Source organism: Trachurus japonicus, chromosome 9 (genome assembly GCF_045865225.1).
Source record: "Trachurus japonicus isolate A0001 chromosome 9, Traja_1.0".
Lineage (NCBI taxonomy): Eukaryota > Metazoa > Chordata > Actinopteri > Carangiformes > Carangidae > Trachurus > Trachurus japonicus.
Window position 1 is genome coordinate 12358140 of NC_140915.1, and position 22161 is coordinate 12380300.

Below are 22161 nucleotides of genomic sequence, written 5' to 3' on the forward strand. Positions count from 1 at the left end.
TGCCAACCGATAGGCCCTGAGCTCTTTATCCCCTTAAAGCCAATTCACACTCTGCATGTTTAAATATCTCAGCTCAACCCCTGCCCTCCCACTCCCGTCATGCACTCGAACCCCCCTCCTCCTCCTCCTCCTCCTCCTCCTCCTCCCTCTTTGCCTTTCCTTCTCACTCTTTCTCACCCTTGCCGTCGCCGCCACGGCTGCGAGTCCAAGCGTGGACTGCCGCCGCAGCTGACCTGCACTCGTCCGTGGGTTGGTGGTGGGTGGGATGCAGGTGCAGGGCCGATTGGAGGAGTGGGAGGGAGGGGAGGGGAGAGTCGTCCATTGTCTGGCTGGACAGCACCCTCTCTCCTCTGGAGCACCCTCTGATGGGGGAGCCCACTGACAATCACGCATCCTAATCTGATTATGCAAATATCTACTTCAAAAAGCAATACGCTGTAACCCTTACCCTGTGGTGGAAAGACGGAGAGGAAGAAAGAGGGGAAGAGAGGAGGCAGCAGGAATGTGAGAGAGAGAAGGGAAGATGGTTGGATTCCCGAGAAAATTAAATACATACAAGGGCAAAATGCGCTGTTGGGCACGATTTCTGTATGCAACAGCCGCAAAAACACCGATCATCAGCTTCTCTCGCACGTCCTCTGTATCACCAGGGGAGGTCTGGGGACGAAACACTGCACACTTACTGAGTCTGAATGGCCACCGACTCCCTCAACAGGGCATTGAATTCAATATTCAAATGCTTATTGTTTTTCCAGACGCTCCTGAATCCAGCGTCAATAGGAATCTACAATGTTAATGAGGGGGCCAAAGTGCCCACAGTTAAGATTTAAGACGCCCCAAACAGTCGGAGGTGACATTTCACAAGAACAGAGCCTCAATGCCACTGATTGCTAAAAGGCATAGTCGACAACCGCACCGCCTCGCAAATAATCACACCAAACAAACCACTGTGTAGTCACATACATCTTTAAAAGAAGACTCAGAGTCTATACCCGTGCTGCATCTCTGTGGTTGCACATAAGGTTGGGTTATGCTTGATTAAAACTAGTAAAACCGATGTGTTATCCAACTGGAAATCCACTGGTTATTTTTGTTCCACATGCCAAACTCAAAGGCGAGATGAAAGGGTGACTGTCATACATAGAGGGGAGACAATAACATTTAAATAAGAGGATTACTCCTTTACAGACTGAAGTAGACATAGCGTGAAAAGAAAACTTCTTTGCACAGTCTACCAATGACAATGTTGAATGATTGCTAACGTCAGATATAAGGCTTTGGGAAAGATGTTGGGGAAATATATCCAATCAATGTGACAAGAAACTGTCAAGAAGCAGACTGATCTGATGGAAACTGTTGCATGTGAGAAAATGTTGGGGAGACTGAACAGTCAAAACGACGTGGCGAACGAACAATGGGACAGTTTTGGTAGACATATGTCAAGAGAGAACAGCCAGACCATGTAAAGATATTCTTGATATGACTTGGAGTATATTGCATTTACACTTTGCCTTGAATAATGGACTGCCCTTCATATCTGGATGTATGTTGTTATTTGATGAGTCGCCTACCTGTCTGTTTGCTTGCAATAATGAAAATATAATTTTTAAAAAAACTTTGAATTATATATTTTTTAAAAATCAGACTGATCGTACTGCAGCTAATATCAGAATGCTAACATGTCCACAATGACTGTTAGAATGATGATGTTTGGCCATGTTCACCTTGTTCAAAGTGCATTTGGCTGGTTGCACATTTGTAGCATTTATAAACTCAAAATTTGGCCATGTTCACCTTGTTCAAAGTGCATTTGGCTGGTTGCACATTTGTAGCATTTATAAACTCAAAAACTACAAATGTCAGGGTCAAGATGACCGTAGACAAAGAGTCAGGGTGAGTCATTAGGCCTCGATGTTGAGATATTTCACTAGATAAGTGAAAGTTTTCCACCTGGTGACAGTGCTAACCAGAGGAATAAAGAATTACCAAGTAATTTGGCTTCATCCTTTAGGCCCTAGAGTTTAGGGCCTCTGGACCTCTGTGCCAAATTTCACGTTATTCCATCCATAGCAGTTTAGATTTCACTGAAAAACAACAGGCAACGTGTTTGGCCTCACTCACTGAATCTTCAGGGGCGTGCAGGGGAATTCTTCTACAACCACCCACATGCTCTCACAACTTCCTCAGATTATGCAATTTTGTCCAGGCCCATTGAGATGAAGTCATCCTCCTGTGTTATTTTACTTCATCTCGCCACAGCTGACAACTCAAATCTAGGCATCTGAAATCCGTTTTTCACTCTGAAGCTTTCTAGCACAGGTTAGAGATTGTTCTTTTTAATACTAATTCACTTTACCACCATTACCTTTCACCTCTAACCATTCAGTTGTGGTACATCTGCTATCTGATATTTCATGCTGTATAAAGAGGAACAACAAGCCAGAGTTCAGTTGTTGAGTTAATAATTACTTCTACGGGATGACCCTTTGTTTAAAAAGGATCAGCCCACTGCAGCCTTTCTTCCTGACAGACGGGGCCGGCCACCATGGAGCTGAGGCGAGGTTTCTCTGTATTTGTGCTGCTGACTCTTTGTGCCACATGGAGTGCAAATGGAGGAAAGATTTTAGTGTGGTACACTGAAGGCAGCCACTGGATTAACATGAAGCTTGTGCTGGAGACGCTGGTCGACAGAGGACACGAGGTGACGGTCCTGGTCCCGAGCGCATCCATGTTCATGAACACCAGCGAGGCTGCCAAGTTTCGCTACGAGCCCTTCAACGTTGCCGTCTCAATGAAGGAAATGGAGGAGTTTAATGAGGAGTATCTTCACTTCTCAATGTATGAGATTGATCAAATGAACTACGTGCAGATTTACATCAAATACATGGAGATAATGAAGAAAGACCTGCAGTTTACCTTGACGTTCTTGGACGGCGTGGTAAAATCAGAAACCTTGATGGCGAAGCTGAAGGAGGGAAAGTACGACCTTGTCCTCGCTGACCCCATCCTACCTGGCAGTGACTTAGTAGCTGATATGCTGGACATCCCTCTGGTCTTCTCTCTGCGCTTCTCCTTAGCCAATAACTGGGAGAGGCACTGTGGGCAACTACCTTCTCCACCCTCCTTTGTCCCTGGTGCTATGAGTAAACTTACGGACAAGATGGACTTCTACGAGAGGGTATGGAGCTTTCTCTACTACCTGCTGCAGGACACCACAGTGAACATCGTCTACTGGTCAGGAATGGATAAATATTACTCTGAAATCAAAGGTGAGCAGCTCAGCCACAAGATCCACTTCGTGGGTTTAATTGCTTTTGGATGATCCAATGACTGTGTTGATAGGACCTTTTGAAAACTATCGTTAGTGTCATAAGTTTTGGTTTCGATAGTGGCCATTGGTTTCCCACCCTGCATCGGTCCTTTAGCCTGGCTACATCATCTTATTGATCCATACAGAAAGCCAAAGTGTACCCGAGTTTTATATCTAAACAGAGCTCAACATTTACGCTTGCCTGCTAAACTGAATACAAAAACAGCCTCCTATATTGCCTAAGGGATACAGAAAGCTGTTTATAGGGCTTTGTATTGCTTTGTCACATTGTCATTGTCTGGGGACAAAAGGCGTTACTGTGGTTACTGCGTTTAACATTGCATCACTCACGCACTCATAATGTGCTTTTTCCATGGGATATCGGCCTTTTCCTGGTCCAAACTGATTTTAAAGACTTTATTGGTCTTTAAAAATCCTTTATCAGTCAAACTCTAAAATTTAACATGTAAAAATGATCCATCCCATTTGAGCAATGATTAGTGGCTGTCATTCATTACTCTCTTGTATTGTGACAGGGACGCCCACCAGTGCCTGCGAGATCATGGCTAAGGCAGACTTCTGGTTGATACGGACCTACTGGGATTTTGAGTTCCCTCGCCCTTTCCTCCCCAACTTCAAATACGTTGGTGGGATCCACTGCAGACCTGCTAAACCTCTACCAGAGGTATTGATGTCTCCACGGAGCTTACAGGCACATCAAATCCACAACATTCATTACTCCGAGACAGACTGTGAGATGGTTGGTGGTTGGTTGGTTTGCATTGGGATGATGGAAGTGTGCTTCACTTCTTGCAGGATATGGAGGAATTTGTTCAGAGTTCAGGGGACGCTGGCATTGTGGTCTTCACACTGGGATCCTTCATCGGCAACATCACCACAGAGAAAGGAAACATGATCGCTTCGGCTCTCGCTCAGATTCCACAAAAGGTCACAGAGGGCATTAAGATCCAAGTGAAATCAACTTGAATGAACCCTGAAAAGAGTTTTTATGGCTATGAGAGCAATCTCTCCCAGCTCTTATCAGTAGTTTTACACCTATAATCTCAGTAACTGCAACTGCAAATAGTTTGTACTCTCCATTCCTGCCAACCGTTTTTCACAGCATGCCCACAGGTTTCAAGATTTTCTTCTTTGTTTCAAGCAGCCAATGACTTTACAAAAAAGAAGAAAACCCCTGACAGTATTCAATTAGTCATCTTAATATTTGTTTCATGTAATGCTGGCACAAAATAGTTGCATACAGGGACTATTTTTAAAACTCCTCTTATTATGTTACGTTTTATTCTCCAAAAGTATTTAGTGAACACAATTATGGTTCAGTCATTATCAAGTGTTGTGCTATACTATATATTATGGCATAAGAGAGTTCTGTGTTAATCTTACAGTGTGTTTGCTGTTGTTTACAGGTGCTCTGGAGATATCGTGGAGAGAAACCACAGACTCTAGGTGCAAACACCAGAGTATATGACTGGATTCCTCAGAACGACCTGCTGGGTAAGTTCTCAAAAAATGTGTCTGTGGTAGCCTAGAAATCTAGACGCACCCTAGCGGCAGCAAATATATTTGCTCAGTCTGGCTTGTCAGGCTATGTCTGTGGCTGTTTTCGTCATATTTTTTCAAGTTGTGAGTATTTCCTTTACATTTTGCTTTGCATTGTGGAACAGCAGTGTCCATCAACAGTGCTCTCGAAAACCAGACTGATTGTTTTGAGTATACATTGTCACTTGTCCAGCACTTAAACTTGCTCAGATTTCCTAAGCTGAATGACAAAGCTTATGCCTTTGACCCGCAAAGTGCAATAAAGGGCAGTGCATCCTAAATCCTTGCAGCTGATGATTGTTGCTTCCTGGACTTTTCCCAAGATTCTCAATTACTAATAAAACTGCCCCTTTACAATGTGACCCAACAACTAATCTTTGTCCCTGAGGGCCCTTTTTGAGGTCGCATACAGAAGTGCTTCAACACCTTGAAAAAACTCATGTGTTTCTTCAGGTCATCCCAAGACCAAAGCTTTCATCACCCACGGCGGCACAAACGGGATTTATGAGGCCATCTACCACGGTGTTCCCATGGTGGGCATCCCAATGTTCGCTGACCAGCCAGACAACATGGTCCACATGCAGGCTAAGGGTGCTGCAGTTATCTCAGACTTAAACTTCATGACGACCGAGAGCCTTAGAGACGCAATCAACACCGTTATTAATGAAAAATCGTAAGTTCTCTCTCACCAATCTGCACTTACTCTGGTAAAGCGCAGTAGAAATGTTTTGACCGATTGTTTTCTTGCCATTATGCCTTTTTTGTTGCAAAAAAAATATATGGATGAACGAATCAAACAGTTAAGTGCATCCACATTCACAGGTACAAGGAGAGCGCCATGCGGCTGTCGAGCATTCAACGTGACCGACCCATGAGTCCTCTGGATGAGGCCATATTCTGGATCGAGTTCACCATGAGACACAAAGGGGCCAAGCACCTGAGAGTCCAGTCTCATGAGCTCACCTGGTACCAGTATCACTTGCTGGACGTCATGGGCTTCCTTCTCATTGTTGTTCTACTCGTCACAGTGCTGTTCGTCAAGACCTGCCGTTTCTGCTTTCGGAGGTGCTGTAGGAGAAAGACAAAGCCAAAGGCTGAGTAACACACTGAACTGAAATACAACTGGTCAAGTGAACTTATTATGTAACCAGTCCTGGACTTCAAGTTGTGGCCAGGGATCAGTAACCTCAACCATTCTTTATATAACCAAGTCATATAAATAGCAGTGTCCTCTTCAATTTAATGTTCATCTGTACAGTAAAAGGAGGAAGGACTTTGTTCTTTGACTTGTTTTGTTACCATAAACTCATAAACACGCAAGCACTCTCCTAACCTTCCATAAATATGTCAGTACAGGAAAACATTTCTCTTATGTGCTCACACCTGTGAGGGCCGTAATTAGTGCAATTGTTCACAGGTGCATATAAATTTGCATAACTGCAACCTGAGGCCAATTTGACATTAAACGCTGGATATTCATTGGCTGGTGTTAAGTTTGGGCGGGGGGACAAAAGAAAACACACACAAATTTGATTATGCACCTTTACTTGGACAATATTGATCACACCCCACTGCTTCAGGTTTTCTCAGCATACAATAGCACAAATGTTTATACTGTACATGCATGGACAAAGGTGCAAATCAAAATTCAATAGAACAAATACCATTATCAACTCAAATATGTGTAATCAAACTAAAAAAATAAACAAAATATTCTATACAGCATTCTCACACATTCAGATTTGCATTTCGGCATCTTTTTATGCATGCAACAGTGAGGGGACTATATTGTATTTATTTTTCATCATTTTTTCAGTTTGCCGTCTTCTTTGAGCTTCCATATCATAAGCTCCATGCAGGCAGCAGCATCTTCTGCAGTGTCGTGGCCACAGACTGAGAGACAAAGTAGTACATTAGTCAACACTCAGTTTTACATCGTCAAAGACACACAGACTTTGGTGATACTTACTCAAAATGTATGACATGATTGGGATGTTGTCTTTATTTGAATGTGGATTTTGATTCAGATAGATGATAAACATTAAAATAAAAACAAGACACTCGTACGGTGATTGAAGAATAACCCATGACGATGACCCACCACTCTCCTGGATGATCCTCCGCAGGTGCTCAGCAGTGAGATTGTTGAGGGTCTGCTTGTTAGGGGGGCCCAGACGGTGGGGGAAGACCACCGATGTGTCCACCACCGTCCCATGGAGCAACTACAGCAAAGAGGAAGATAACTGATGCACTAAATCACCTGTTAAACCCTCCTGATCACAAATAACCTTGTAACTGCCATTTTAGGGGTGGATTAAATTGGTGATAAATGCAACGATACCTACACTTCACTTCATTTTCCCACTTAATTTCAGAGGGAAATACTGTTTTTACTCAACTACATTTACCTGGCAGCTGGGGTTAGGGTTAGGCACACTATGATTCTGCTAAAAATACCTAAAATAACCTTTTCTGGACAATACTTTTAAAACATTTAACTCAACCAGTTTAAAATAAAAATTATGGATAAATGATATTGTGAACACTACAACCAAAGAGTATGTACGCATGTATGTTGCATGCTGTTTTAGCCGTATTGACAATCCTTTGCGTCCGTCGAATACCCATTGTTTGTAATTTCACAATCACTCAACCCACTTTCCCTTTGTCCCCATAAGATGACAATGTTACCATTAATAAAATTATAGGAGCAATGGAATTTATAATGTACAAAAATTAATAAATCTATCATTGAAAAGTTTAAAACTTTTTTTGCATTTTGGTCTTTTACAAAATATGGCTTTCAAAATAAAGTGAAAAACATGAAATATGCAAAGATTTGAACATAACATTAAATGAACAGCTCTTAGTTGGGGATTTGTATGTTTAGACAACTTAGTTACACACTTGTTTTATGCAAATACTGTGTGTAATAATTGAGACACCATTTACAACAGACATATTGTGAAAGCAGATGTGTTATGAAAACAGTGATGTAGTCACCTTGAGGGCACAGAAGTCTGTTTCCAGGCTGTGTCCAATCAGAACGGTGTCAGCGCTAATGAAGCTCAATAAGGTCTCCTGCACCTCTCTGAGGGAGGTGTTGTTACCCTTCACATCTTCCTCACTGATACCTGAAAACCTATACAGGTAAAATGTCACAGGCTATCCACAGAGCAGATAGTTCTCCAATAGATGAGCCCTCTGCTCTTTGCAGCATCCGAACTGCAAATTAATACTTTGTGGAAACAGTACAATTGACCTTTTAAATCGTTTCAGATGGAGCAAAACAGCAACTGTGGGTCACAATCCTAAAACATTACCTTGTGTTATAGTCGATGACCTCATTATCAGGTCTGACGAAGGTGTCATAGACGACTTGGAGACAAGAGTTGACCAGCGTCACTCTGGACAGCTCCAGACCATGAACAGTATAACACTGTGAAGACAAAAGGGTAACACAACCTCTGTGAAACCTCTATTGGACCTGAAGCACTTGCATCAAAAGGACTTTGTGATCTTGGTTTCATATGCAAATCTCTAACTCAACCCTTCTATGGACAGTTTCGGACCTAATGAAACCACCATTACAAACTGAGCTGCTGGAGCCTTAAGTTGAGATTCAGTGCTTAAAATAAGGACAATTTCATGAACCCTGCCCATCATGGAAGGCGACATCACCATTTCACAGTTCAAGGCGTAGACCCCAGGACAGCTTGTATCTGAGGGACGTCTGGGGATGGTGAACACAAACCCATCCAGGCTGAGAGAATCGTGGACATGCAACTGTTGAAGAAAAGACAAAATAAAATAAAAAATAAAAAAGAGACTACTTTGCACATTTCAGAGTCAAGGAATTTTCTTACTCTTAAGTGGTTTCTTACCTTATACACCTGACATCCAGGTGCTCCCATGACTCCTTCACAGCAGCTGTAGCGGGTCTCCATACCACCAGGCACTGCGACAGTTTGCAGTACACTTTCATACAATTCAAAACATGAAACAATGGTATAGCGCTGCAACGATTACTTGGTTCAAAATTGATTTCTCCAATATCCCAATTCAAGACATTTCCTTGGTACATTTAATTTCTTGGGTGTTTTACTGCTAGGCAGAAATAACATGGTATTTGATAATATCACCTTGAATGCTATCATAAGAATTACTGAAGTAAGAAACAGATTGATAGTGAAAGTAAGTGGTGATTAGCCCACCGATACAATGATAGACTCACCTTTATGCTTAACACCTTTCCCATAATGATAGTTGCACTCCTCCTTGCGAATGTGTTTGCCTATTTGGTTGACAGAATACGTAGCCCCACATCGACAGCAGATCCGCTTGAGAGCTTTTTAACAAGAAACCAGATTAAGCTCATCACCAGAGACAAATGTGCTGGGAGATCTACAACAATCACTCTGAGTACAGCCCATGTTAAAGGTGCCCTCTAGTGACGCAACGTGAGAACAACATCTGTTTGTCTTGTGCAGCTGAGGTACAGTATGTTATTACTCACGGTCTGTGTTGCCTTTCTTAATGTCAGCAAAAAGAGCGGCAGAACCAGGTTTCTCTGGGTGCTGGACAGGATAATTGCTTTCAATCAGCCTTTCCTCCGTCAAAGTATAATCCTTCAAACTCTCATACAACGCCGTATCATCTATTGGGGAAAAAATGAATACACTGAAGCTGTAAAGAGATTAGAATGAAAATGACAAATGGACGCAACGGATTAATTCTCACCGTTTCCTTTTAAGTTCTTAAGGTCAAGAGGTATGCTGCCTTTCAACTTTTGGCTGTTGACGTTTCTTTTATCTGCTCCAGAAGAAAAAAGTTGTTACCAGCATCGCTTTATTATTGAATCACAGTATGGCTTCTCCAGAAAGTCACACCTTTAGCTGAAGCCGCACTTTGGTTCTTCAGCCTCTTCAGTAAATTCACTGCAATACTCAGATATTTGAGTTTGTTCATGCTGCGATTGTACACAGTCCTCTCTTCAGCAACAGCCTGTCAACAATAAAACAGAGTAAAAAAAAAAAAAAAGAGTAAATATCCAGGTTTGGAAGTGAGGATGTCATTTAGTGGCATACACTCACCTTTTCAAGGGCATCGTTGACACTGGCTGTTGTTTTTAGGAACTCCTCTGTGAACATGGTGACATAACGCTGTCGAACATCGTGGGGCACTTTGTCTTTGGGAGCCTCGCACTGCTGCTTTAGCTTACGTTTAATAGGCACTGGCTGAGAGAATAAATAAATAATCAATAAAGTATTCATATTTTAAAAAGGGTATTTAATGTTTTCCATACACAGTAGTCTGTAAATGTCTTTTTTTCTTCCTACCTTAGTAACAGCAGTAACAGCAGCAGCAGCAGCAGCAGCAGCAGCAATACCATGACCAACAGATTGAGAGATATTGGAGGACACTTGACTTGTATGTGCCAAAGCCGGAATCAGGAAAGGTTTACGTGCCGGTGCAGGAAAAAACACTGGTGCTGTTGTGCGGCATCTTTGCTGCACAGGGGCAACTGCAGCTGGATAGTATGTTGGATTCACACTAGTGCTTGTACGCACTTGACCGACTGGGGTCAGCACTCTTTGAGGCAGTGGGAACGCGCCCTCTGGAAGGATCAATTGCAAGTTGTCTCCGACTTCAATCACAGCAGTTGCCATGGGTAGGTAGTTAATATAAGCTGTGGAAAGACAAGAGCACAACATGATATGAATCGATGCATATAAAAAAAATCAATAAAAATAGTGATGAAAATAAAAAATGTGTTACAAATCTAGTCCACTACAGGCAGCAGGTGCTCACCATTCTGCAGAGGAGCGGGCTGGGTGCTCACAGAGGTTTGAATGGGAGGATAGGCAGCAGTCTGGCTCTCTGGTTTCCTCTGACAGGTGGCAGAAAGAAAAGCCTGACCACCTTTTACTGAAGAAGTCAGCATGGAGGCCCTCTGCTGCGCCTGCTGGATCTTGGAAGTGACAGCGGACTGGGAAGCCGCGGGTCCACGCAGGGGGACCAGAATCTGGGGCTGAGTTCTGATTTTCGCTGCTGGTTGCTGAGTGTAGCATTGAAACAATTAAAAGAAAGGTATCTGGATCTCAAAAGTTTAAAGAAAAAAAGATTATTTTTGGCTCAGTGGATTAAATTTAACATCTTAGCCAAAATGCAACATAATTAGGTTATCCTTTTTGAACATTTATGTACCCACTTTCCCTCCTGGGAGACATACACGAGTATGTCAGTTTTAAATAATTTTTAAAAACATCCACTTTCATAGCTGTATTTATACAACCCAAAACATAAGCACCAACTACTAGAAAAACTATGGCAGTCCAAAGTAAAAAAAAATTAAATTAAAATTCAGATGGCAACATACTTAAAATCACTAGGCCTTACTCTGACAGAGCAGAGCATTTTCAGTGCCTCAAATCGACAGTATTTGAATATGCCCCATTGGTTATGTTGCATTTTCAGCATGTGGCATGTACCTCTGCAAGTCTGGCTTCATGAGCAACCCTCTTCTTTCCTGGTAACACTTGCGGTGTGACATTGAACTCTGGCTTCTGCACATCAGTAAGTCCAACCTAAAAATGACAAAGTCAGGTTAGAGATCTCTACTACACTGTTAAAGAAATGCTTACTTCTTGGATCAGAGTACCATCGGCTGACTTACAGACATGCTGGGCTGCTGTTGTTCCTTCTTAACATCCTCATTATTTGCTTCCATGAAAATCCTGTAGCATTCTTCCATTGGGTCACTGTCTGACAGATCCACATCCGAGTAGTTGAGCTCCTCCTCCTCCTCCTCAGAGCTGGAGATGACGATAACCTCTTTCTCTGCCTTCACTGAAAACTGCTCAGTGGGTTCAGATGATGTTTCACCAACATACGCGTGAACAGATGTTGGTGACTGGCGAAGAGGTTGAAACTGCTTGCTGCCTGAAGGTGGCTCTGCCTTCACTGAAAACTGCTCGGTGGGTTCAGATGACGTTTCTCCAACATATGAGTGAACAGATGTTGACGACGGGTGAAGAGGTTGAAACTGCTTGCTGCCTGAAGGTGGCTCTGCTTGCTGCTCATACTTCACAGATGATGCCTGGGTCGTTTTATTCTGTATCGGCCCCAGCATTTTGCTTGACATTTTCTGGCTGCCTGGCACCACTGATGATGCACTTTGCCTGGGAGACCAGTGGTCATGATGGCCTCTAATCTGGGCTTGTCTGCATGGGGAGTTTGCAGTTTGAGCGTCATAGAAAAGTGAATTCTTTGAAAGAAAATTGTGAGGCTGCAGTGGATTCATTTTGTCACCACGAGAGGACGGCTCACACTGAGGCGATGTAACCCAAGATGCGTTTTCTTCCTCTTTCACCACAAGATTGTTCCAACGCTGATCTTGTTCGTCTGTGGATGTAGGAAGACTCACAGGCTCAGGACAGTTCTCCACTTTTGTTTCAGTTTTGAAATCAATTACTCCCAGAAGTGGCGTATTTCCACATCCTTTGATCTCATTAAGACACGACTGATATTGATTGGTTTCAACACCAGAATGATTTGAAGCGTCACCATTTGTAAGGTGCAATAGTGGAGAATAAAGTAAAGCAGGTGCTGTTTTGAGCTCTATTAATTCCCCTACGGTATCCTCCGATTTGCAAGGAACACAATCAACAACTTTCTGAGTTCGGCCTCTTTTTTTGTCAGGTGAGGGAGGGATGTCAATAATCAGGATGCCGTCTTCTTTGGAGTCATCAAGTGGCTCTGCGGATGGCGAAAGCTGAGTCTTGGTGACTGGTTTCTTTTGGTCACAAGGAGGAGAGTCTCTTTCCCTTTTCAAACTTTGTCCGTTTTTCACCTTCTGCTCCTTACCCAAGGAGCTGGAAGACCGCAAGTTGGCAGAAAAATTGGACAGCGGGTCATACTCTAAATCAGTCCTAGGTTTTGAGTTATCAACCACGTACTTTTTTGCTCTGGTGTACGTCTTAGTCAAGTCCACTTGTGAAGACTGTGCATAAGAATATTCATCTACATGTTTACCTGCAAACTCAGTCTTCAAAACAGAAATATTTTGTGCAGTGCTTTTGCAGTCTGCCTGTACTACAGTCTGGTAGCGTGACAGTCGCCTTCGCTCCTGTTCTACCTCATGCTTTATAGTTTCAATCGCCTTGTTAAGCCGCTCCAGTTCCTGCAGGCAGACATCTGTGGTATCAGTCACCGTTGATGGGAAGCCATTTTGGACCCCTGTTAAAAAGAGAATACAAAGTGTGACCTTTTTCATTCATATTAGTGACATTGTGGGAAATACATACATTGCACTCTACACACTGTACTTTATAATGATCAGTCACTTTTATGAATGTGTGCAAGTGTATGTAATATACATTCTCATGTCTTTTAACATGTTTTTTTTTGTTATTTTAAGCAGCAAGGGAGTTGCACCCCTAATTTTGTTGTACAGCATGTCCATACAATGACAATAAAGGATTTTCTGATTTCTGAAATACCAGTGGGACTTATTAGTTTATGACTAAGCTGTGTGGACACAATGCGTGTCTCTCTGTATGTGTAAATCCATTATTTCCATGTCCTCTCATGTTAAAACTAAACTAGGCTACTAAACAACAAGGCACTGAAATTACAAACAATTTAAAAAAAAAAAAAACTCAATACCATTGATTTCCCTTGTTCCAAGCGAATTCAATCATTTACCACAGTTACAAGCAGTTTCAAACAAAAAGTAGCTACTCACTCAGCTAACATCAAAATGTAACTTTAGTTTCTTCAAAGCTTTCAGGATTTGTTTTGAAGTGCCAACCGGTGCCAACTCACCCATTTCACATCATAAAACGCATTTTTAGTAATATTACTTAGCATAAAATGCATTTGTAAGTGATTTTAAGACAGTAAAAAGACAAGTTAAGTTAATGTGTCCCGCATCGTTTATCGTGTAGGTTAGCTTAGCTGCAGCTAGCCTAGCACACCTGGAAACACTGACCTGCTGTAGCGATTACCGGTGATTTACACGAGGCACCAAATACGCTCCAGACTTCTTTGGCATTGACATGTTTATACAGACAGTGAGGCCGCTCACAACGCCCACGTTTGGAGAGAGGGCATCTTATGTTGGCAAAAAGACCAGATGAGGGAAACATTAGACCACGCTTTTTCAAATTCGGAGCCGTTGGACTAATTAACCGGTGGCCAACAGGTGTTCTAGAATCCAACTGATTGTGACGCGAGCGCAGCCGTTAGCGCCATTTATATAGACTCGTTCAGTCCGCGAGACGACCGTTAAAAACCTTTTATTTTTTATTTTTTATTTATTTTTAGCTAATTATCCCTAAAATATTAATGTAAATATGTTGATGACACAAAGTAAATTGTCAATAGAATTAAATAAATACACACATTTTCGAGCCGTAGGGCCTAAGTTGATTACGTTGATCTTTAAACACCTGTGACATAAAAAAAATAAAGAGAGAGAGAAGACAAATTATATTTGCTAAATCTGTTGTTGTTAATCCAGACGATTGCGCTGTTGAACACCGATGATCTTTCTAATCATTTATGCAAAAAATAAAAAATAAAAAATAATTCACAAACAAATATTTAATCACTATCAGGTCGCTAAAGTCACAATGAAAGTTTTTCCCTGAAGCCTCTGACTGACCTCTCTGCTCTTTTGTTGTTGTTTTGTTTGCTGTTGCTGTTATGTATTTTATTCTTTAGGCCTATCCATTTTGTACCCATCTTTGACTTACCTTATTTATATTTTCTATATTTACTATATTTTACAATGCTTTTGACTAGTATTTGTGCTTTTTTGAATTGTTCAGGGGAAGCTGGTTCTGTACTATCCTATTGCTCAATAAAAAAAAATAAAAAGACACATTTATTTATCTACTTTTTACGTTACACATTCTTTATAAAACGTTAATTTTAGTTTTTCTATAATGGAAATAAAACAAATCCACATTTTAATTGGTTCATTGCGTCATACCAATAATCCCTCCCAGTCGACAGGTGGCGGTGTTGTACAAAACTGATCCGGGACCTGCAAACACAGAGGCGTCTCCAGCGTTTGGTGCAATTATTTCCTCACTGCTGAAAACACAACAACAACAGCGGTGTCATCTGGCTTTTAAGAAAACCAATTAATCTCCTAGACGGGACAGATTTGCGTTGTTTGTCATGGATAACAGTGAAGACGAGATGGAGGAGGATGAGACCGAGTGGAGGAGCAGCATTATGGACTCAGCAGCACCGCTCTGCACCACTAGTGCTGGTAAAGTATGAAACTGAAACCAGCTGACTTTATGTAAAACAGGTACTTTGACATGCACAGAGAGGCACACAACTTTGACTATCGGCTATTTATATCTGGTTGAGTTCATTAAGTAAGTAGTATTGGACATTTGAGAAGCAGGAAACAGCAAAATGTTTACCACTGCAATAAAAGTTCCGACTTCAGAGTTACTTTTTCTTTAACTAATTAACCCTCCTGTTGTCCTCCCGGGTCAAGAAAGAAAGAAAGAAAGAAATATGGATGAAGGGAACAGATTGGATCAGGGAAGGAAGAAGAACGAAGGGAAAGAATAAGGGAGGAAGGAAGTGAAAAGGATGGTGGGAAGAAGGAAGGGAGAAAGGAGGGAAAGAAGGATGGGCAAAGGGAACAGATTGGGTCAAGGGAGGAAGAAGGAAGGAAGGAAGGAAGGGGAATGATGGTGGGAAGAAGGGAGAAAGGAGGGAAAGAAGGATGGAGGAAGGGAGGAACAAAGACAGGAAAGGAGTGGAGGAAGGAGGGATGGAGAGACAGAAGGAAGGGAGGAAAGAAGGAAGGACCATTCGAAACAGATTGGGTCAGTTTGACCACAGAAGGGTTATGAAAGGTTTATGCACGTACCACAATTTTGCACTTGCACTTTGACCTTTTACTCTCAGGGAGGTGTTGTAATCCAGTTAAAGCCTCCACAAATGTGTTCAGCGACATGCAGCAGCAGCAGCAGCAGCAGCAGCAGCACCCTACTCTACTCATCAGGCTCCAGTGGTGTTAATAACCCTTGATTTTGATCATTTAAGATAATTTTCTGAAGTGTGACGAGAATAAGGTTTCAACCGCCTATCTCTGTTTCAGGTCCGAGCCCGAGTAAGACATCGGGAGCAGCTCCTGTTTACAGAGTCGTTCTCCATTTTGACCTGGACTGTTTCTATGCTCAGGTGGAAATGATCAGAAACCCGGCGCTGAGAGAAGTCCCTTTAGGTAAAGACACTGAACAGAATTAAAAAAATAAAATAAAAAAAAGGCAGAATCGCACTTGTGTCTGTGTTTTATGTCCAGGTCCAGGATGATGCTGTTGTGGTACAGTCATCATTATCTCTCACGTTGTCAGGTATCCAACAGAAATACATCGTAGTCACCTGTAACTATGTGGCCAGAGAGCTGGGTGTCACCAAACTGATGTCTGTGGCTGATGCTCAGGAGAAATGTCCTCAGCTGGTGCTGGTGAAAGGAGAAGACCTGACACACTACAGAGAAATGTCCTATAAAGTCACAGGTGGGCAATGCATCCACATTACATCCACAAATACAGCTAGGAATTATTATTTCTTTATTTCATTTATTTAGATGCAAAACACACTCAGATGGTGTCAAGAAATGTCTCATTTGCTGTTTGGTGGAGAATTGACATGTGATTTTTAAGTTTTAAGTTTGTTTGTTTGACCCATAGAAAACCGAGAATAAGTAAAAAAAAAAAAAAAAAAATAGACAAAATGCCAGGTTCTGGTTTCACTCTGCCTTTTTAGACTAGACTGCGAAGCTAAAACGAGATACTTTACATTTTGAGCAGATGGCATTTTCTTCCCAGTTGCTGAAATTACATACTCCTTTTTTGTGACCGCTATGAATTTCAGCTTTGTTCAGCTCTTTTACACAAATAATCAGTGCAACAAGTCTGTATTGTTCATGAAGTTTTCCTTCACATCAAGTACATTTGCTTTTTCTGCGCTCACCTCGCTTTACCTTTTTGTTTATCCTCCACTCAGGGCTCCTGATGTCCTACTGTCCACTGGTGGAGAGGCTCGGATTCGATGAAAACTTCGTGGACATCACGGAGATGATCGAGAGGAGACTGGCGCAGACGCCCGAGCCCACCAGCTTTTCATTTAAAGGACACGTCTACAACCGTATCAGTGAGCGTCACAGTGCACAGTTTGTACATCTGGCTCATGGAAACCGGGAAATGAGCTGTGAAACACAAAAAGCATTTGCATTGCACTTTCAGTTTCCCACTACATGAGAAGTTCATGGGTTTGGAGGAGGAGGCGCTGGTTTCACACCCACAGATAACATACGTCTCTGACTTTCTGTTTCGGCGCAGGTGCAGATGTTAAAGCCAGCGACTACCTGAGGCTGGCTTTAGGTTCACACATTGCAGCCGAGCTGAGAGAAGCCATCCACAGCAAACTGGGTCTGACCGGCTGCGCTGGCATCGCCACCAACAAGCTACTGGCCAAACTGGTGTCTGGCGCCTTCAAACCCAATCAGCAAACCACCCTGCTGCCGGAGAACCTCAGCGACATCATGGGCCGTCTGAGCAGTCTCCGCAAAGTCCCAGGTATAACAACGATAGGTTTATGTGGTCATCGGTTGATCTTTTCATGATCGAGAGTTGCAGAGACTGTCGACATTTCTTCTGGAACAGTCAACCAACCACAAAGAGACTTAGAGCGACTACAAAGTTTCACAAAACGACCTCAAAGAAAGACAAAACACCTTTAAAGACACACAAAGGGACTAAGAGATATAACATGACATGCAAAACAAACACAAACAGACACACAAAAACTACAAAAAAAACTCAAAACAGCCAGAAAGAGATAGATAAAACAAACACAAATAGACATAGAATGATGAAGGACGGTCAAAGATATCAATACCTAATGCAAAAGATCAACAGAAAGACTGAAGAATGACCAAAAACAGAATTCAATTTAATAAACTTTATTTGTTCCCAGCTGGCAATATAAAGGATACGGTACATAGCGTAATATACATGGAAAAAATATATAAATACACAACAGTGACCACTACTGCGAGACAAATTATACACAGTCAGAGAAAAAACTAGGGCAAAGAAAAAAATAAAATGAAAACAATGGTGTAAAACAAAACCTGTAATAGTATAACAACAGTATCAATAACAACAACAACATTGAAGAATGACAGTACCAGTACAAGCAAATAACTGACTGTACATATTTTGATAGACTCCCATCCTGGTGCAATCAGACCACAAAGAGACAGGACTGTCCCCAAAAATCAGCAAATTAACACAAATAGATGCAAAACAACCACCCAGATGTGTATTTCTTATGTTTTATGTTCCTGTCTGGGAGTCACGCTGCTATGTGAGGTTGTTGTTTTTTTTTTTTTTTACAAGTCAGTGTCAAGTGTGGCATTAAATTTGTTTTCCTGTCACGTCTTCATAGGAGTTGGTCACCAGACTGCGAAGAGACTCCAGTCCCTGGGATTGGTCAGCATCCAAGACCTTCAGCTCTTCCCTCTGAACGACCTGGTGAAGGAGTTTGGAGACTCCAGTGCTCAGCGCCTGAAGGACCTGGTCAACGGCATCGATGACTCACCTGTCACTCCTACTGGGGCTCCGCAGGTATCGGAAGAAACCTTGATTGAACGATGCATTATTGGAAATAGAGAATCGAGCATTAGAGACTGTAATTCAGTTTTGTCAGTCAGTTTTCTCTTTTATTTATTTATTGATAATACATTTGCATCTCCTTTATGTTTCAGTCTCTCAGTGATGAAGACTCCTTCAAAAAGATGTCATCAACTAAAGACGTCAAGGAAAAGATTCAACAGCTCTTGAGCAGTCTGGTGGAAAGGTCGGAGCCAGTTTCTCCATCTGCTCAACACCTCGTATCACTGAGTTCTTGTGGTTGTTTTACTTTATTATCTGCTTTAAAAATAACAGGATGAACAAAGACGGCAGGCAGCCTCAAACCTTCCGGCTCACCATCCGCAGATACTCGGCAACCAACAAGTGGTTCAGTCGTGAGAGCCGTCAGTGTCCGATCCCCAACCACATAGGACAGAGAATCATCTCAGGTAAGGAGACAAAAGAAAACAGCTCAGGTTTATGTTTCTGGAGTGTGTGAGTGTGACGTAATATCATCATGAGATGACACACTTTGCACATGTGTGTGATTTTCAGGAATCCCTTTACGGTTTCCCTCCGTCTTATAGAATATTTTAGCATATTTCAGCTCACTGTTTCTGTTCTACGACCCACAAAGATTTCACTTTGATTCACTGTCACACTTCATCATGAGCGGTGCTTTCCTACAAAATGCAGAGAGCTGTTTTCAGAGAAATAAACCATGTATAGTAGCAAGAAACATCTTTTACAGCAGGTTGAAGATGATTATGGACTTTTTCGAATTCATTTTCTCATCATTTCACTTCCAGGGGAAACATTTCTTGTCAAAAACAACCCATTACTCCCATAACTGCGCTACACTGGCTGCCCATACGTTTTAGGAGCCATTTTAAAATTCTTTTATTTGTTTTTAAGTCTCTTATTGGCCTCGCCCTAGCATACCTCTCCGAGCTGTTAGAGCCATACGCTCCTACACGCCCTCTCAGGTCAGCTGACCAGCTGCTCCTGAAAGTCCCCAAAATGACAAGTAAGCTCAGTTGTGGCACCAAAGCTATAAGTACCATCGCTGCATGTTTTTAAAAAGCGCCTCAAAACCCACCTGTCCATGGCCTTTGATTCCGTTTAAATTGATGTCTTTTAATCTGCTATTATTTATTTTATTGACTAATTTTTATTTATGTGCTGTGCTTTTAAATCGTTTTATTGGTTTTATATAGTGTTATTTTAATGTATTTTATTTTTATTGTTTTTATTCTGTTTTGTTTTATGTACATTTTATGTCTTATGCCGATTGTATATTTTATGTTTAATTTTGTACAGCACTTTGGTCCACTAGGTTTATAAAGTGCTTTATAACTAAAGTTACTATGGTATGGTATAAACATGTAGCTTTGTAAAACAACGGTTTATAAACTGATAAGTTTTAAGTTAATCGTGATTTCATGGTTTTACTACTGTAGGTCATAAACACAAAACAGAAGCCAAAGGAAAGTCTGGGAAGATTCTCAATCGATCGTATATTTAGCTGTGCCATATCAGAACTTTGAAAAACTACAAACTATAGATTTTATTCCCTTATTAGTGTGTAAACCCTCTTTGTTTAGTTAGCATCAGTCTTACTATCTCCATATCTGCATTGTTTTCTCTGTAAAGTCTCTCCAGGCAGCAGCGACGACGCCGTGCTCCAGCTGCTCCCGTTGGCCATGAAGCTCTTCTACAAGATGGTGGACAGCGCCGCTTCCTTCCACCTCACCCTCATTAACGTCTGCTTCAGTAACCTGCAGACCAGGGGAGCTGCCGTCAGCGGGAAGGGAGCAATTACATCTTTCTTCACGGTGTCTCCCAGAAAAGCAGAGACGTGCTCGACACAAAACCAGGTGAAGTAACGCTCATTTTAACTTTTCACGCCATTCTCCTCAGGATATCTGCAGGTCTGAAAATAAGTTTTAAGAAGCAATGGGCTCAGTTTTTGTCTCACAAAAGGCTTTAGAAGAAACTAAAAAGTCTGAAATTAAATTAACAAAAGTCTTAAATACGTTGTCGTGCCTGCTGCAGGGAGTGCTGTTAGTTATAAAAGGTTTTTGTTTCTGATTTCATGCTCTCAGGGAACATTAGTCACCAAAAAGTTGCTCAAGGCTGCAACTTATTTATTTTCATCATCAATTAATGTATTATTGGTTAATTGTTGGACTATGAAATGTCAGTCCAAAGATAAACAGGTTAGTGTTATGTATATGGCAATGAAAAGCTACATTGTAGCATTTTTCTTGTTTAACCATCCGTCCATTTTATTGCCACTTATTAGAACCAAGGTTGCATTGATCTTCATTTAAAACCTCAGCAATTACTGTCCATCCTGTACTGTCCCCTCTGGCTCTCCATCGTGCTTTTACATTATGAGTGGTGTGATCATGAGACTCTTATTGATTTGTATGTTAAATATTATACAGAGGATCTGAGAAATCTTAATTTAATTTGGTGAACCTGCAGAAAACATATTCCTCTCATTCACGGCGTGCCTTCTCAGAAATAAGGATAGCTCTCTAAATTTCCTGAAACCACTTGTGCTCCTCCTCCCTCCTTCTCCAATAGAGTGATTCCTCTCAGGGCGGAGAAAGTCGCTGCTTGGATCGTCGGTTCGACACGGACGGGGCGATTACTCAGCGGCCTTTACAACAAGCGGTAACCACGAAAAGCCCTCGTAGCTCTGAGGGGGCATTACATGGTCTCGATCGGAAACAAAGCGCTGTTGTTGCTGTAGAAGACCCTCCGCTTCAGACGGAGTGCAGCAGCACAGAGAGGTCAGAAACAAACAACACTGCAACACATCCATCGCACCCAGATTTTGACCCGGAGGTTTGCAAGAATCCCCCCGAGGAAATCCGAAAAGAGCCGTTATCTCCTTCCTACGTAAACTCCCTCCCCAGCTCCTCCACCGGCGAGCCCCGCTCAACAACACGTTCATTTACAGACTCACCGAATACTGAGGGCATTAAAGAGGCCGTAAACGAATTGGATCCATCTTACAGAGCGGCCACAGTGAAGCACCAGAGGCCTCCGAGCACAACTGCACTTCCAGGAGAGTACGTCATGGAAGAAGGCAGACTGTCATTCCCCCGGTCTCCTGACTGCCAGTTCCCGGGAAATGTGGACCCTGAGGTGTTTTCTCAGCTTCCGCCGGACGTTCAGAAAGAGCTGATGTCTGAGTGGAAGCAGCAGAAGCCGGTGCTGAAGATGCCGGTGCTGAAGATGCCGGTGAGTAAGATCCCCTCGTCCAGGAAACCGGGGAGAAGCCTGACGACCAAAGACAGAAAGACGGCAAGAAAAAGCAGCCAGAGCAACAGTCTGTTGAAGTATTTCAAACCTGGTTAGAGAGAGAGAACACACAAAATACTAAAATAAAAAATATTTAATCTTTAATTTTCCTGTTATTGGGCTGTTCTCATGTGCTACATACAGGGAGTAAACAAAATAAAAGAGATTATAAGTCTATTTATCAGCCCGTCAACAGGTAACAATGTTGTGAGGCTTTTTGTTTTTTGTCAACAAAGCAGCAACACAAATATGGAGGACCGTAGGTGTCATGAGAATTGAAAAATAATGTAGCGTAAAATTAGA

General features: G+C 42.0%; 3 protein-coding genes across 5 annotated transcripts; 2 read left to right on the plus strand and 1 right to left on the minus strand.

Annotated features, from left to right (window-relative positions):
• Positions 1 to 2525: 2525 nt before the first annotated feature.
• Positions 2526 to 6374, plus strand: LOC146981027 (UDP-glucuronosyltransferase 2C1-like). Its single transcript, XM_085785955.1, has 6 exons — positions 2526 to 3269; positions 3847 to 3995; positions 4127 to 4258; positions 4738 to 4825; positions 5324 to 5543; positions 5693 to 6374. Exons 1-6 carry the CDS (start codon positions 2546 to 2548, stop codon positions 5970 to 5972), a joined length of 1593 nt encoding a protein of 530 aa, XP_085642081.1. The 5' UTR covers positions 2526 to 2545; the 3' UTR covers positions 5973 to 6374.
• A 281-nt stretch (positions 6375 to 6655) lies between these two features.
• Positions 6656 to 14078, minus strand: LOC146981028 (uncharacterized). Its single transcript, XM_085785958.1, has 16 exons — positions 13863 to 14078; positions 11547 to 13108; positions 11362 to 11457; positions 10682 to 10928; positions 10246 to 10559; positions 9964 to 10107; positions 9760 to 9874; positions 9611 to 9682; positions 9387 to 9527; positions 9105 to 9218; positions 8755 to 8828; positions 8552 to 8656; positions 8194 to 8309; positions 7874 to 8012; positions 6972 to 7092; positions 6656 to 6763 (listed from the first exon to the last, which is right to left on the minus strand). Exons 1-16 carry the CDS (start codon positions 14017 to 14019, stop codon positions 6675 to 6677), a joined length of 3606 nt encoding a protein of 1201 aa, XP_085642084.1. The 5' UTR covers positions 14020 to 14078; the 3' UTR covers positions 6656 to 6674.
• An 834-nt stretch (positions 14079 to 14912) lies between these two features.
• On the plus strand, positions 14913 to 21951 carry poli (polymerase (DNA directed) iota). Of its 3 annotated transcripts, none has more exons than XM_085785954.1 (10): positions 14913 to 15152; positions 16002 to 16127; positions 16258 to 16422; positions 16913 to 17059; positions 17248 to 17484; positions 18359 to 18537; positions 18678 to 18769; positions 18859 to 18992; positions 20197 to 20420; positions 21136 to 21951. In XM_085785954.1, the coding sequence occupies exons 1-10, from the start codon at positions 15059 to 15061 to the stop codon at positions 21913 to 21915; spliced, it is 2178 nt and encodes a 725-aa protein (XP_085642080.1). In that variant the 5' UTR covers positions 14913 to 15058; the 3' UTR covers positions 21916 to 21951. The 3 variants fall into 3 exon arrangements, with proteins under 3 accessions (XP_085642080.1, XP_085642077.1, XP_085642079.1); XM_085785951.1 differs by having other exon boundaries at positions 14954 to 15152; positions 20206 to 20420; XM_085785953.1 differs by having other exon boundaries at positions 14954 to 15152; positions 17254 to 17484; positions 20206 to 20420.
• The last annotated feature ends 210 nt before the right edge of the window (positions 21952 to 22161 follow it).

Bases quoted from the DNA above. Each gene is read 5' to 3' on its own strand.
- LOC146981027 (XM_085785955.1), top strand. From the start codon at position 2,546: ATGGAGCTGAGGCGAGGTTTCTCTGTATTTGTGCTGCTGACTCTTTGT. The intron at 3,270-3,846 runs GTGAGCAGCTCA...GTATTGTGACAG, and splicing joins ATATTACTCTGAAATCAAAG to GGACGCCCACCAGTGCCTGC. The intron at 5,544-5,692 runs GTAAGTTCTCTC...CCACATTCACAG, and splicing joins ACCGTTATTAATGAAAAATC to GTACAAGGAGAGCGCCATGC.
- LOC146981028 (XM_085785958.1), bottom strand. From the start codon at position 14,019: ATGTTTCCCTCATCTGGTCTTTTTGCCAACATAAGATGCCCTCTCTCC. The intron at 9,528-9,610 runs GTGAGAATTAAT...TTTCCCCAATAG, and splicing joins TAAGAACTTAAAAGGAAACG to ATGATACGGCGTTGTATGAG. The intron at 7,093-7,873 runs GTGACTACATCA...TCTTTGCTGTAG, and splicing joins CAGACTTCTGTGCCCTCAAG to TTGCTCCATGGGACGGTGGT.
- poli (XM_085785954.1), top strand. From the start codon at position 15,059: ATGGATAACAGTGAAGACGAGATGGAGGAGGATGAGACCGAGTGGAGG. The intron at 17,485-18,358 runs GTATAACAACGA...ACGTCTTCATAG, and splicing joins CAGTCTCCGCAAAGTCCCAG to GAGTTGGTCACCAGACTGCG. The intron at 18,538-18,677 runs GTATCGGAAGAA...TTTATGTTTCAG, and splicing joins CTCCTACTGGGGCTCCGCAG to TCTCTCAGTGATGAAGACTC.